Source organism: Excalfactoria chinensis, chromosome 1, assembly GCF_039878825.1.
Source record: "Excalfactoria chinensis isolate bCotChi1 chromosome 1, bCotChi1.hap2, whole genome shotgun sequence".
NCBI classification, from domain to species: domain Eukaryota; kingdom Metazoa; phylum Chordata; class Aves; order Galliformes; family Phasianidae; genus Excalfactoria; species Excalfactoria chinensis.
In genome coordinates this window covers 23,336,603-23,350,968 of record NC_092825.1, presented here as the reverse complement: position 1 = coordinate 23,350,968, position 14,366 = coordinate 23,336,603, and the positions used below count along the sequence as shown (strand labels likewise).

General features: G+C 38.8%; 1 protein-coding gene across 2 annotated transcripts in view; it reads left to right on the top strand.

Annotated features, from left to right (window-relative positions):
• The window catches only part of MET (MET proto-oncogene, receptor tyrosine kinase), an 87,407-nt gene that overhangs the window by 39,420 nt on the left and 33,621 nt on the right, over nt 1–14,366 (top strand). For both annotated transcript variants that reach the window (XM_072337474.1, XM_072337483.1), the window contains exons 4-7: nt 6,661–6,795; nt 8,178–8,351; nt 13,254–13,414; nt 14,093–14,195. In XM_072337474.1, coding sequence (XP_072193575.1) covers nt 6,661–6,795; nt 8,178–8,351; nt 13,254–13,414; nt 14,093–14,195 — 573 coding nt within the window. The remainder of the gene's footprint in view (nt 1–6,660; nt 6,796–8,177; nt 8,352–13,253; nt 13,415–14,092; nt 14,196–14,366) is intronic.

Below are 14,366 nucleotides of genomic sequence, written 5' to 3'. Positions count from 1 at the left end.
CTCAGGGCCTCTCTGCACTTGTTTGACACAGGACAATAACAAATAGGAAACTTTTTTTCTAGAGACTTATTATATCTCAGTGTTTTTATCCAAATTTTTCAGCTAAGAAGTATGGGGTTCGAATGAAGATTTAAGGACAGATAGGGGAGATGTACAAGGAAAGAAAAAGGACAGACCAGTATTTCTTCCAGTAGTCTCCTGTGTCTGGTACTCAGTGTCCCAGAGATTTCCTGAGCTGGAAATTGCACCCGTGCCTGGTGTTTAATAGTCCTTAATAGTCTTTTAATAGTCCATAAAGGAATTCTTTTCCATTAATTCTGTTTATTGGTTTTTGAATTTATATGTTGCTTTGCCATCCACAGTATCCTGTGACAATGACATTATGCTATGAATGATGAAGAGATTCCTTTGGGATTTCCTTCATCTGCTGCCTTATCTTTTCATTTGATGCACCCCATTCCTTCTGATGAAGAATAGGGACTCAGCTCATGCAGATCAGTGGTTTGGGAAATGCTCACGTGCAGAGCAGAAGTCTGTTGGCTTTCATATCCGAGTGCAGAACACTTGACAGTCACATTCATTTCCCAGGAATACTTATGATTAGAAACAAACACCACCACCAAACTATAACACACACATCTCATTTCCCTGAAAAGAGAAAAATCAGTGTGTGTCATAGCTGCTTTCATAGATTACATGCCAAGCAACACAATGCATGTTACAGAAATGAGTATAGAAAAATTAATCACATCTGCTTTTTATTTGGAACTGCACTCAGCGCTTGGAAAATTGTGTCCCAGAATTCAGCAAGAGAGCCAGGCATTCAGTATTGCTCTCCTCTTGTAAACAGCAAAATGGCAAAGCCTCACTGCTTCAGGAATTGAGGCTCAAAGCCATGGTGCCTATTAGCAAAATGGTTGAATACAGAGCAAGGGAGTACAGAGCTTTGCATCTTTCAGCACAGTTATTCAGCTCATCTTTACCACAGCACAATGGAAGCTGCTTTCACCTTTGAGCTGGTCAAACTTCTTTTGACCTAGTTCCCTTCCTCCTAGATAAATATTATTGTAATATAGTAATATACTATGCCACTAGTGCAAGTGGCAAGCCTTGTTGGAAGCAAGTGCAAGGAGGTCACAGATATATGAGCATGAACTTTAAATCAAGCAAAACCAGGAGGAAGAAAGAGAGATGGGATATGGGCAATGATTGCAAAAGCTGTCCAACACGGTGCCCACTCCTGTTCTGCCTTTGTGGATCAGAAATTCACCTGTCATTTCAGTAAAGGTATTCTGGAGTAAGCTAAATGCACAATATGCATACATGTATTTATAAGAATGCAAATTGTTGCAAACCTTCCCTGTTTGTCATCTTTCAACCAGCAGAAATCTGTGGTGAGATCTATGAAGGCAATGCTTTCATCCCTATATCTCAACTTTTAACAATTCTTTCTGTGGTAAAGAGAGTATCTTGATGATGCCAGAAAAAATACGAAATAATAGTGCATAATGCAAAATCTGTACAGTCAAATTAACATGAACTCATGCTGACAAATAACTGTTTAAGGAACACGCTTGTTTTAATATTCCATTTGAATAGAGAAGCTTGCACCCTTTAGAGATGATCCGTTGTACTCTCCATGGATTAGGATGATATACAGCATTTAGAGAGTTACATATGTGCCCTTCACAAGGTTTTGCCACATATCCTGAGGCATTTGAGGCATTACAGTAAAGTTAACCCTGAGCCTATCTCTGCAGGGTAATGGCTTCCACCTGCCAGACATCTAGGGGAAAAATAACAATATGATACTTAGATGTGATTTCTTTAAAAAGGTTTCTCATTTTTGCAGAAGATATTTCACCATACACGCAGTAACATTTGTAATTCAATCCTGCTGACCAGCACAACTGAGCAACAGAATGGTTATTTTCAATAGCCACTGCACACTGTTTTTCAACTCAGATTATTACAGTCTTAATTTGCCATATTATCCATAAATTAATCTAGAGTCAAGTCTTCTGACTTAACATTAATGCTAACTGATGGTAATAAGAGAATATTTAAATGAATTACTTTGATGTTCGTGGACGTAAGTGATCACTGGCTTCCAGTATAAAGGATATATTAAATAATATATCAGATAATTAATTAATTAACCGTTGGCCCTTATCTTTGTAGAAGTACTTAGAGCTACATGCAAAGATTACCCTTTTTTTTTGTTTGTCTTGAAGAGAGAGACATGAGCACTGTTTCTGCTTTAAGAAGGATGTCTGGGGTTTAGCTACTAATTGGGAATGTGCTGCTTGGGATGTTCTTTATAAGAGCATCAGAACACCCTTGGGCTCAAACTAAGGGTCCAATTCAGTTCTCTATCTCCAGCCACGGTGTCAAAGGAACACCTAGGGAGCAGGGCTTCGTGTGTAACACCTTCTGCTTCAAGCCTCCGGCTATGTTTGGTTCTTCAGTTCTGAGTATTTTCTGAGCTTGAAAAATTGGGTTTTGTCTGTTTAGCTCTTTCCATGTTCAAGTGGAATTTCCCTTTAAGTATGCATTCCTCTTGCATTTACATCCTTTGGCAAGGAGTCCACGGGTTTGTCACATATTGACAGGAAGTCTTACTCTTTTATTTATTTTGAACCTGACTCTCACTTTGTCTTTTTGATGGTATTCAGTTCTTTGATTGGAAGACATTAAATGGTCAATTCCAATCCACTGACTCTTTGCCACTCAGGACCCTGTATGTCTTTTTCATATCTTACCCCCTGTGTGAGTGCTTCCATATTTAATCTGCTCAGTCATTGTTTATTTCAGCCTTTTGATCACCTTTGTTACTTTTCTCTGAACCATTTCCCATTTTAATGTATTCTTTTTGTCATGAGATAGCAGAACAGAGCAGAGTGTTCAAGGATCAGACCAATCATGAATTTATATGAAATAAAGATCTTTCCCGATTTATTCTGTAATCTTTTTCTAATAATGTCTAAGTTTTGGGGTTTTTTAAGTTCTATTGAGCAGAGAGATGACATTTTCCTAGAACTATCTATCATGTATCACTTTAAATCTATCTTCTTTGTTCTGTTTCACCTGCCATTTTATTGCCTTGACATGCTGTCTTGTAAAATCCTCCTGCCATCCTTCATAGTCTGTCCTCATCACCTTGAAGGCTTTCAGATCTTCAGCAAACTTTGTTGCTGGACTGTTCACGCACTTCGCAAACTCATTTATGCATACATTAAACAGCACAGACTTGCAGAGCACCCCTGGTGACTTCTGACTATTGCAGGAACTGACCGTTTATATCTAGCATCTGTTTGTTCTCTTTTTTGTCAATTGTTTATCTGTGCAAGTCATCCTTCTCTCTTAACTGCTTGAGTGCAGGTACATAGGTATATTTTCATTTCTTGTATGCTCTGAAGAAATGCTTGGTTTCTCATTAAAATGTTAGAAAATATAAATGGAAAAAATAAATAAAAGAAAAAGAAAGAAAGAAAGAAAGAAAGAAGAAAGAAAGAAAGAAAGAAAGAAAGAAAGAAAGAAAGAAAGAAAGAAAGAAAGAAAGAAAGAAAGAGAAGAGAGAGAGAGAGAAAGAAAGAAAGAGAGAAAGAGAGAAAGAGAGAAAGAGAGAAAGAGAGAAAGAGAGAAAGAGAGAAGAGAGAGAAAGAGAGAAAGAGAGAAAGAGAGAAAAGAAAGAAAGAAGAGAAAGAGAGAAGAAAGAAAGAAAGAAAGAAAGAAAGAAAGAAAGAAAGAAAGAAAGAAGAGAAAGAAAGAAAGAAAGAAAGAAGAAAGAGAAGAGAAAGAAAGGAAAGAAAGAAGAAGAAAGAAAGAAAGAAAGAAAGAAAGAAAGAAAGAAAGAAAGAAAGAAAGAAAGAAAGAGAGAAAGAAAGAAAGAGAGAAAGAGAGAAAGAAGAAAGAAAGAGAGAAAGAAAGAAAAGAAAGAAAGAAAGAAAGAAAGAAGAGAAAGAAAGAAAGAAAGAAGAGAAAGAAAGAAAGAAAGAGAAGAAAGAAAGAAAGAAAGAAAGAAAGAAAGAAAGAAAGAAAGAAAGAAAGAAAGAAAGAAAGAAAGAAAGAAAAGGAAAGAAAGAAAAGAAAGAAAGGAAGGAAGGATTGCACCTGGGCAATCAGCTTAATAGCCTTTGCAAAGAGAAATCCTTCTGTAGTGCTGAACTATTTCAGTTGTAGAAATATCATATGTGGTAGTGTGGCCACATTAAAACAATGCCAAACAGTACATATACCAGCCCAGTCCCAAGGAATAAAAAAATCAGATGTATCTGAGAATAACACTAGAGTCCTAAGCTGCCTCTTCTTCATGCAGTAGGAACTGTCTTAAAATCGCCTTTCTCTTCAGGATTATGTTGGATAAGAGTAAGATAGAATTTCAAGGACTGGGTTGAGGTGTGTAAAAATGGCATAGTTATATAGAACAAAAAGAGTTTTTCTGCATCGTGAGTCTGTTACTGCAAAGCTATAGGCTGGCAAATTAGTTCTAGGAAAACAGCAAACTTCTATTCCACAGTCCCAAATGAATTAGGAAGTGTAATTTGAGCTCCTTGTGTGTTAAGAGGTCAAAGTCTATTCTCTTGGGCTTTGTGCAGGTGATTTGACAATCAGCCCCTGCACAACAAATATTTGATGTTGAATGTACCAAATAATCTTCCAAGACTGTAGAGATAAGTTTTCATGTATCGTTATAAAGTTACAACACAGATGTCTTTAAAGGGTTAATGCTGTGGCTCAATCAGAAAGAATGCTTGGCAATAAGAGGAAGCCTGGATTAATGATAGAAAAGAATTCTTAGCATTTTATAGCAGTGGGTATTCGAGATGAGACATGGCTAATGATCAACTAAAAAGGTATTTGCAGCTGTGGTGCTACCTCTCCCCATAATGCCAACATTAATCAAGCTTTTCCATGCAGCTTTGCAGTCTGTTCTATTTTTCATTGTCCTGAATATAAAAACAGAGCTTATGCCCTAATACACTGAGTCAGAGACCATACTTCTGTGTCACCGAAAATGATCAGACCATATCGATTTCTAAAAGCTGTACTTTCTGTACTGTGAAACAAACCTATAGCAAATTCTTCAACAATGCCCAGTTTCATTTTAAGGGCAAAAAAAAGCTTCTTGTAACCACAAACTGTAAGTACCTCTGGATGTGAAGCATTTATCACCATGAATTAATTGCTCATATATTTTATTTAAGTCTTGAATTACAACAAAACATCAGCTGTAATTACAGCATCTCTAAATCGAGTCTTGGAGTCAGCCATCTTGTTGAAAGACCTTGGCAATGGGAAATGCCAGTGAAATTGTGTAAGTCAATGTCCTGGCTGTTCTGATGCTGCCTTGAGAATCAGGAGAAAAGCTTCATTATAGGAAAAAAATGAAACATTTGACACACAAGTTATTTTCAGAATTGCTTCGATATTGTTAAATAATGAACTCCATTGAATCTCAACTTCTCAACAAATGCTGATTATCTAAATTCCTTAAGTAAACTGCACGTGATGCAGATTTTGAAATATGAACATGATCTTCCCTTATGTAAACAATCCTCTGCCTTTGTTGTCTGATGCTATCACACTGGGTGCACATCCTTCTGGATTGCAGACCCAAGCCTATAAAGTCTTGCTATCAAATATCCACCCCAATCTGCAGATGCTTTATGCCTGTGCTTAACAACCATGACTCATCCCATTAAAGTCAACAAAGTTACAGTAGTAAAGTCAAGCATGTGTTTGTAAGAATAGGCCCAAATTCTCAGAAGTATGTAGGTAACTTAAGATGAAGAGAGATGACTAGTGGGGGAATTTCATACTGGTGTGACTAATCTCCTTAAGATCTCCTGAAATAAAGAGAGAGGGCCCTTAGAAAAGGGCTTCAGGACAACTAAATTAGGCTCCTGTTTTGGAACATCCTCTAGAGAAGCCTCCAGTACTCTCTGCTATTTAAGAGGTTCTGGAGATTGTTCTGGACACCCACCTCATACAGAAATCAGAAGAAGCTAGAATTCAAGGTGCCCAGCTTCATCTTGCCAAGGGTCTTTCTGCAGCAACAACCACCTCAGCAGCTCTGGGAATCGAGCTCTGTCTGCTTGTGGCTTCATAGCACCACTCATGGCCATAATCTGCTCCTGCCATAGCTTTGCACTCCAACAGCACCAAGGCCGGATAGTAATGACACATGGTGTGGTTTATTTTTCAAGCTGAAGGACAAAAGTGAAAACAAATGAAAATATATTTGACCTTTAATGTCCTGAAGTCTCCTTTAACTAGACATTGTAGCTACAGTTTTTTTTTTTCTTAAATGTACTCTTAAATCTACAAGGCTGACTAAGTGACCCATCTTCATCTTCTATGGTTGATTTTAAAAATGCTTGAAATTATAAGATCTGAAAGCATGCAGTGACTTCTTCATATTTTAATAAACACGATGCATTTTGAGGATCCCTCAACAACCATGATTTTGCTGTGTTAAATAAAGTGGATTTTATAGAGGCTTAATCAGATCATGATGAAACATTATGCAAAACATTATGCAATGTAATGCAAAATAATTAATGCAAGCAGATAAGTGGCAGCGATGTGAGAAAGCCAAGCAGGATGCATTTGTGTCACATGTTGCCTGCTGATTTTCCCTATTTCTGTCTTTCTTAGATAGTGGTTTCCCGCTCCGAGCCCACGGCTCCACACGTCAACTTTCAGCTGGACTCCCACCCTGTCTCTCCCCAGGTTGTTGTTGAGCAGTCAGCAGCAGCAGATGGCTATACTCTGGTAGTGACAGGAAAAAAGGTGGGTGGTTCATAATCTCATCATTCCGCACCCCATGTAAACCTGCACCCAGAGCAGCAGTTTTTGGTAAAGGCAACTATTTACATTGTGGCTTTATGTCCTGCATCCTCCCAACCTTCCCATTCCCTTAGGAACACAGAAAGAGCAAATTTTCTCCAAGACTTTGTTTTCTCTACTAAATGAACCAACAGACTAAGATTGGGAAATATTTAACTAATGTAAGAACTGTGATATAAACCAACAAAAGTCAGGAAATGCAAATCTCAGGCTGAACGTCTGTACTTAATTCAAGCGCTTGCAAAGAAAACTACACAATGGCTTAAGAAAAGAATGTATGCAGAATTTCCCGACTGTTGTTCATTTGTGTCATAAGATCAAAACCTTTTAAAGAGAGGTGTGTGTGCAGGCCTTAGGTAGGTGTGTTTAAAACTGGAGATGCTGCTCATGGTAAGGCTTGAGGAATGTGTTCACAGGCAGATTACAAAGGGTTAACAAAACATGGAGAGTTGTCATAAATAAATATGCTATTGTCATTAGCAGGAAATGTATTGTAGAGTGAGCTTAGTACATCGTTGCATTAGCAGATAATATTACAGATAATCCTAAACCCTAATCGTAAGCAATAATTTGACTATAAGAATGTAAAGAAATAAATCAACCATTACTAAAGATGGTTATTAATCATTTACTGGAAATGTATTAGATATTAGAGTAATTTTCAAAGAGAAAGTCCCCAGCAAGTTTAAGAAAGGTGCTGAAGTATAAAATATACTTATCAAATGAAGCAAATATATGCTAATATTAATGTTTTGACTAAAGACAACATATATTTAGAACTACTGTTATCATACCTATCACGATATTTTGAAAAACAACATCATTTTTAATTTATATTTTAGATATAGGATAAGTTTTATGATAATAAGTGTTAAATCCTGTATTTGGGGCATTGTGTGCCCTGTGTGTCACGGCTGCCAGTGTAGCCTCTCCAGAGCCAAAATAGCTACCACGACTGGTTTAGCAAACACATGAACTAAGGCATACTGAGACGCACTGCTTTCTCCAAGAATTGCTACAGAACTAGGAGGAGCACGCTGCTGTTTCCATCAGCAAAAAAAAATGCTATCTTGCTGTAAACACCAGATGCTGGTAGTAACTGTATATAACATTAAGATGCCTTTAGGGTTTCTCCCAAGTGAATTTAAAATCATGTCAGTTAAATTACTTATAAGATCCTATAATTATCGAGCTTAGGAGAAGTCGAACCACAACTTGCACAGCTGAAATCTGAGTAGCACCACAACACAGCGCATAAATTGAGACTCCTTGCCAGCAAGCGTACACATTTGAAGGCTCTGTGTACCATCTCTTTCCATCAACAGATAACCAAGGTGCCACTGAATGGTCCGGGCTGCCACCAGTTCCAGTCCTGCAGCCAGTGCCTGCTGGCACCTGCCTTTATGCGCTGCGGCTGGTGCGGACAGCAGTGCCTGAGGGCTCCCGAGTGCAGCAGAGGGACCTGGACCCAGGAGACCTGCTTGCCAAGAGTTTATGAGGTAAAACCACTTGCTCCTGGTGTTTACATACCACAGGTAGTGCACAGGGGCTGCTGGCCAGTCCACAGAGTGAAAGGCAGCCTTCCTACCATCCTTCAGAGCCTGTCATACCCAACACTGCCCCCGCCATGACCATTTGCCATCACAGTTTTAATATTGCCTCATAAGCCTGAAGGATTGGATGAGTCTTTAGGGCAGGTATACAGGAAGAGGTGACCCCAGATGCTCAGCTGGTGAATATGAGAAGCAAAGGAGAGGAGTTTCCTTGCTCGTTACAGCAGCTGTGTCCCAGGAGAGGGGACAGCCGTAGGCTGGGACCTATGAGGAGCATTCAGGGACAGGGCAGATGAGCACACCACTCGTCCCTGTTTCCAGTTAGCCATGGTCAGTGTGAGATTTGCATGGGCTGACTGAACGTTTAACAGAGTAACCTGTTTTTAGTTAGGTCTGGCATGGCTGTGAAGGCTGGGGTTTTAGGAGCAGCAGAATAGTAAGCTAACAGAGAAGCAAGCATAAAGCTCTTCACTAGCACTTGCACCCACTTCCTTTAAACACATTTAAACTATACAACTAAAAAGTAAATTTTCCTCTGAGTGTACAGCTTATAAATGGAGATGAAGCTTTGACATTTGAAACTCCCAGAGAGAAAGGGAGCAACTATTGTCTTCTTTCAACCAGGCAGATAATTTCACAGACAACGTTTTAAAGGGGCAAAACTACTGTAAAACTTTGTATTTGCTAGTAATCTGGAAATGCATTTATTCAGGTAGGCTTTTTTCCCACATTTCAGATGCAAAATGTAAAGCTAAACCAGAAAAAAACTCAGTGAACAGACAATTAGGCAGTCTAGGAATCAAGCCCCAAATGGATGGAGATATGTGTGTGTGTATGCACACCTGTAACTGAGTTTGCTTTGCCTTCAGTTGCCATCTACCTTTGGATAAAGGAGACAGAAAGAACTGCTAACTCCAAAGGTGAATCATTTACTTTCACTTTATACAAGATCACAGCCATCTCAGAAAAGCCATGGCAGATGATCAAACAGTCCTTTCTGGTCCTCGCTTTTAAGAGACTATGAGTCACCGATGCAAAGACATACACTGAGAATTAGTCCTGGACTATTTTTATATACTTCCTCAGGACCAAACCATCTTTCATAGCTTGTTTTGTCTTTCCTAGAGCTCAAGCACAAGTAGTAACCCTCAGCATTTTTTCTCTGCAAAACTTTTCAGCATTAGCAGTGTATTTCCATGCTTCCAAAAAGACTTCTAAGGCTTGGAACTGTTTTGTTTCTGAATTTCAGAGGTGCTGAGCTGCAACAGTCCTCTCTGTTTTCAACCAACATGTGCTCAGCAGCTTTGAGAAGCTAGCGTCCATACAAAGATGCTTAGACTGAGAAGTGTATCCCCAAAGCCAGGGTCCCCCTGGAGCTGCTGGGAGCACTCATTTGATGGAGTATGCCTTAGATGTGGGCAGCAGGTAGGCATGCTGCCAGCCATGTGCTCCCCTTCCCCATGCACTGCTCTCAGCCCTACCTGCTCAGCAGGTAGAAGCCCAGCCTACCCCTGTAATGGATACAGATCTGTGGCACTGTTAGATCTTGAAGGCAATCTTGAATTACTGTGTATCAACATTGGTGAAAGTTTCTTCTAGAAGGTCTGTAAGGAAAAATAGAGCTGAGGACTCAAATCCCTTTGGATTGCTAGCTGTTAAGACAGATTTCATGCTCTGCTGGACCATGACATTTAACATTATTACTGAAAAAAATGTAAAACAGATTATCCATCATCTTCTGATCTGTCTTTAAACCCATATGCATAAAATATGAGAAACAAGCTTGTTTTGTTCCTAACAAACAGAGGATGACCTGCTTTGCATAGTATTTGAAATTCAGTCCTACCTCTCCATAATTTTGCAGATTTCAGTGAGGCAGATTGCTTAGGATATGTCACATGAGTGCTTTAACTGAGGGGAACACGGAGGGTCTGATCCAAAGAATGTTAGATGAGTCTTCAAAGAAGTTTTCTCTCGTTATTGCACAGAGTAATGTGCAGTAGAAAGAAAAAGAAATAAATAAAATATATAAAGATGAGATTTTCATCTCAGGAAGCACGAGGTTCTCCCATTGGAGTCCTGCTGACATGTTGGCCCTCTGCCCTGCTCTAAGCATTTTTCCTTGCAGCATTTGGTCTCTGCCCCGCAGTAGCACAGTACCCCACAGATGTGCCTCCACCAACCACCCTGCCTGCAACCAGAGCATGTTCTGTCAGCCTGAGTGACAGCACTAGAGGAGCTCTTGGGGACTCAAAGGATTCTCACTTGGGATAACTCCATAATGAAACAAATTACAGGCATCTGCATGCAGAGTTCAGGTCACTCTGAGAGGTGAAGTGCATGAAAGGAAAAATAAACTGGTCTCCCTTTGGACTCTTTGTTGTGGCTAAAAGCCCGGGATGGTGTGTTGTTGTTTTGAAAGTGAGTCATTTTAGTTAGCTTTTGTTACAGAAGGATGAAGAATATCAGAACTTTCTGCTGCCTGCTTAGATTGGAGGTTTTGGTGGAAACTTCAGATGTGGCCTCTGCACATTCTTCACTCTTAATTAAAATGAATGGGCTGTTGAAACTTTAATAAATAGATATTTTCTTCTAAGAGTGTATAAAGTACGTGAGTGGATATTAGAAGAACGGCTGTTAATGTAAACAAAAGAAAAACACAATCTTTTACATTTTGGAGAAAGCTTTCTGCCCCACAGCCCAAAGCCAGGGAGCAGCAGGGACATGGGGAACTGCAGCCTTGTGGCAGGATGTGCTGCAGGCTCTCAGTGGGTTTACTGTCTACAGAGAATTGACAACAATTTTCAAGTCCCGGATTTCATAGCTTTCTTTTTGATGTTGTTGTTTTTTTGCACTTTGCTTATTTTCTGTTGCTACCTGCATATTGTAAGGACAGAGAAGATGCCTATGAGTGCCTCAGTTCAAAGTCCAGGAGGTTCACTGCTTATTCTTTCCCTCTCTCCCAAGAAAAGATCTGGGAAACCACATTTGACTTTCATTGGCTTCATCATAAAGATCATCTGAAATAAAGGAACGAGTGAAAACTTTGTAGGGGAATTTTTGTAATGCTTAAGTAAAAAAGTGTAAGTTTTGGCATGTTTATTTTCTATCTGCTCTGAAGTCTCACCTCATACAGAGTGTAGTAAATACTTTCATTCTTCCTCAGTCAAGGCACATGGGCTGCTATCACAAGCCTGTTTTGGCTAATACCACTGAAAACCAGCTAAATGCCTTAGGTTTTGATTCTGTATGGCATTGTGAAGCTTGATTTTAATGCCTTTATTTTGCTAACTTAATGGATTAATTTTAGATTCTTCAAATGCCAGAAGTCTACGCATTACTGTGCAAAACATCTTGTACCCCCACAGAGCAGTTTCAGTTCCTGCTAGGGTTTTGCTGCTCCTAAAAATAGATAGTGTGCTGAGATTTTGAGTGGAAAACTATGATCTGAAGTCAATCCAGATTTTGAAGGAAAAAAAAAAAAAAGGAAGGGAAACTGAAACTTGGGATTGGCACGAGCTCCACAGGGTGCAGTACTGCTCCCCACATTAAGCTGCAGCACTGGGCGATGGAAGGCTATGAAAGCATAGCTCGTTTTTATGGGATTTGTGCAGAAGCACTGCTCCTACATAGGTCCCCTCTTCTGTGCTCACTGAGAGCTGATCCAAAGCTCATTAAAGCAGGAAAGATTCTTCCTGACTTCAGTGCATTTTTGATCAGACTCTTTGTCTGCTTTCTAATGGCGGCAGTAAATTTCCCCATATAGAATATATGGTATAATTCTTTTGAAGTATTCTTCAGCTTCCTTTCTATCTACAGTAGTTCATTTGTGATAGTCTTGAAGAAAGTTGAAAAGAAATGTGTGTCTTACTGGATTTCCAGATGAAATAATAGCCAAGTATCTCTCAAACACTTGCCTTTAAGCTTGAAAATGAAGTCGAGTCCTTTGAAAGGCACAGCTGTATTGCGTTTCAGGGGCAAAACTACTAATACTGAAGCATTAAGTTTAAAACATTCAGGCAGTACAACCACAAGTATAAATTCAATCCTCCATGCTCTGTTGTTTGTCCAGCAGCACTGGTAGTTTTGCACAATTTTGCAGTATTGTCCCCATAAACCCTAAACCAATGTCTCTTTTATTTTTGTTGCTGGCAGTACTGACCAGAACTGTTACTGAGTTCTGCAAGACTTCTATAGTGTTTCTACCTTTTTCCCACCATTGTTATATTTTACAGGACAATTTACAATATACAGAAGGGAAAGAAAAAAAAAAAAAAGCATTTCCTTTGTAGATTGTCTCTGTGTTTCTGAGAGGTAGTTTATTTTTAACTCGGAATTAGAGGTGACCAAATGTAAAAGATTGAAGGAAAGAATAGCAGAAATCACGTTAACTTTATCACAGCCAATCCAGTTTCAGATTTAGGTGTCTTTGAAGCTACTTCACTATGAACCTGACTTTCATCAAGATGACAAAAAATGGTCATTTGGGGGCTCTTTTGTGTTCAGCATTCAGCTTCTAACAAAATAAGTACATTGTATGTTTAACATGCCAGAAATAAGATGTGAAAGACAAGAACGACGGGATTTAAAAGACTATTACAATGCACAGCTTGTTCAGTGCCCCTAAACACTATCCTTCAAAGCTTTCTAGTATAGGTTTTGTTATTTATTGCTACTGTCAGAGAAAGCTCATAATGTGACGAATGAAAGGTGAAGAGCAATTAAGATGAATGGTAGGACACAAACCGCCAGAAGAAATGCTTTTCTAAAATCATTCCTTTGCACATTCTTTGACTCCATTTGAAGTTCAAGAAAACCTGATACAAGTAACAAAATATTTTTTAACAGATTCTCCCAAGCAGCGCTCCTTTAGAAGGCGGGACAAAACTGACACTGTGTGGATGGGACTTTGGATTCAGCAAAAATAATAGATTTGAATTAAGAAATACAGTAGTCCATATCGGAGGACAAATCTGCGCTCTAGAAGCAAAATCTAGCAACAAAAACAAGTAAGAAACCTAAAATACAGAATTTCCTTTATAAAGATGTTCTTTATGCGGAATGGCTTTACTAATGATACGAACTTCAGTCTATAAGTATTGTCCTTCCATTTGGATTTTCAAACAAAAGCTTTTGGTATTAAATAATCCCCCATTTTGACAAGCTCCTTAGGAAAACAGTGCTCTGGAGAGCCCATGAAGGTAGTTAATGCCACTAGCTCTTGCAACAGCTTTTTCTGGTTTGCCTTCAAAATGCCGTTCTGTACCCATGGGAGCTGGCAAAAATGAAACTGTTCAAAGGTTTGAAAATGTGGCAGGTCCTGCAGGACTCAGATATGTCACCTCCATCTTCCTCATCTGTGAGGAACATGAGAAGAGAAAGGTATTTAGTCATCATGCTGCTCATGGCTCTCTGCAGTACTTCTCCTCAAAAATATGTATTTGAGACAGTGGGAAGATTACTTAAACTCAAGACAGAGGGTATTTAGTATATGTAGTTCAAGTTTAATTTTTGGTAAAATTTAAATTTAAACAATAAATCTGTATAGGATGTATGGCACACATAGGTTGATGGCTGGTTCTGTGTGGGTTCAGCATTGTTATGAAATGGTTGTGGCTGTACTTTAATACAAAATGGTCAACCTAGGAAAATAAACGTAATCCAGTTTTTTTCTTTGCTTTTCAAAGGCTGGAATGCACAGCTCCTGCTGCAAAAAATGCAAGTTTTAATATATCCAGTAGTGTTTCTGTTGGACATGGAAAAACATTATTCAATACATTTTCATATGTGGTAAGCACCATGATTAAAATTCTAATGTTGAATAAACTTCAGTGTGAACTGAAAGAAGACTTTTCATGAGTCCAGTCCAGTATAATTCTACATTGTTTGTTATTAGTTCATAGAAGTGCTAATAAACGTATTAAGATTATTCTTTTTGAAAACAGAGAAATGTAACAGTCC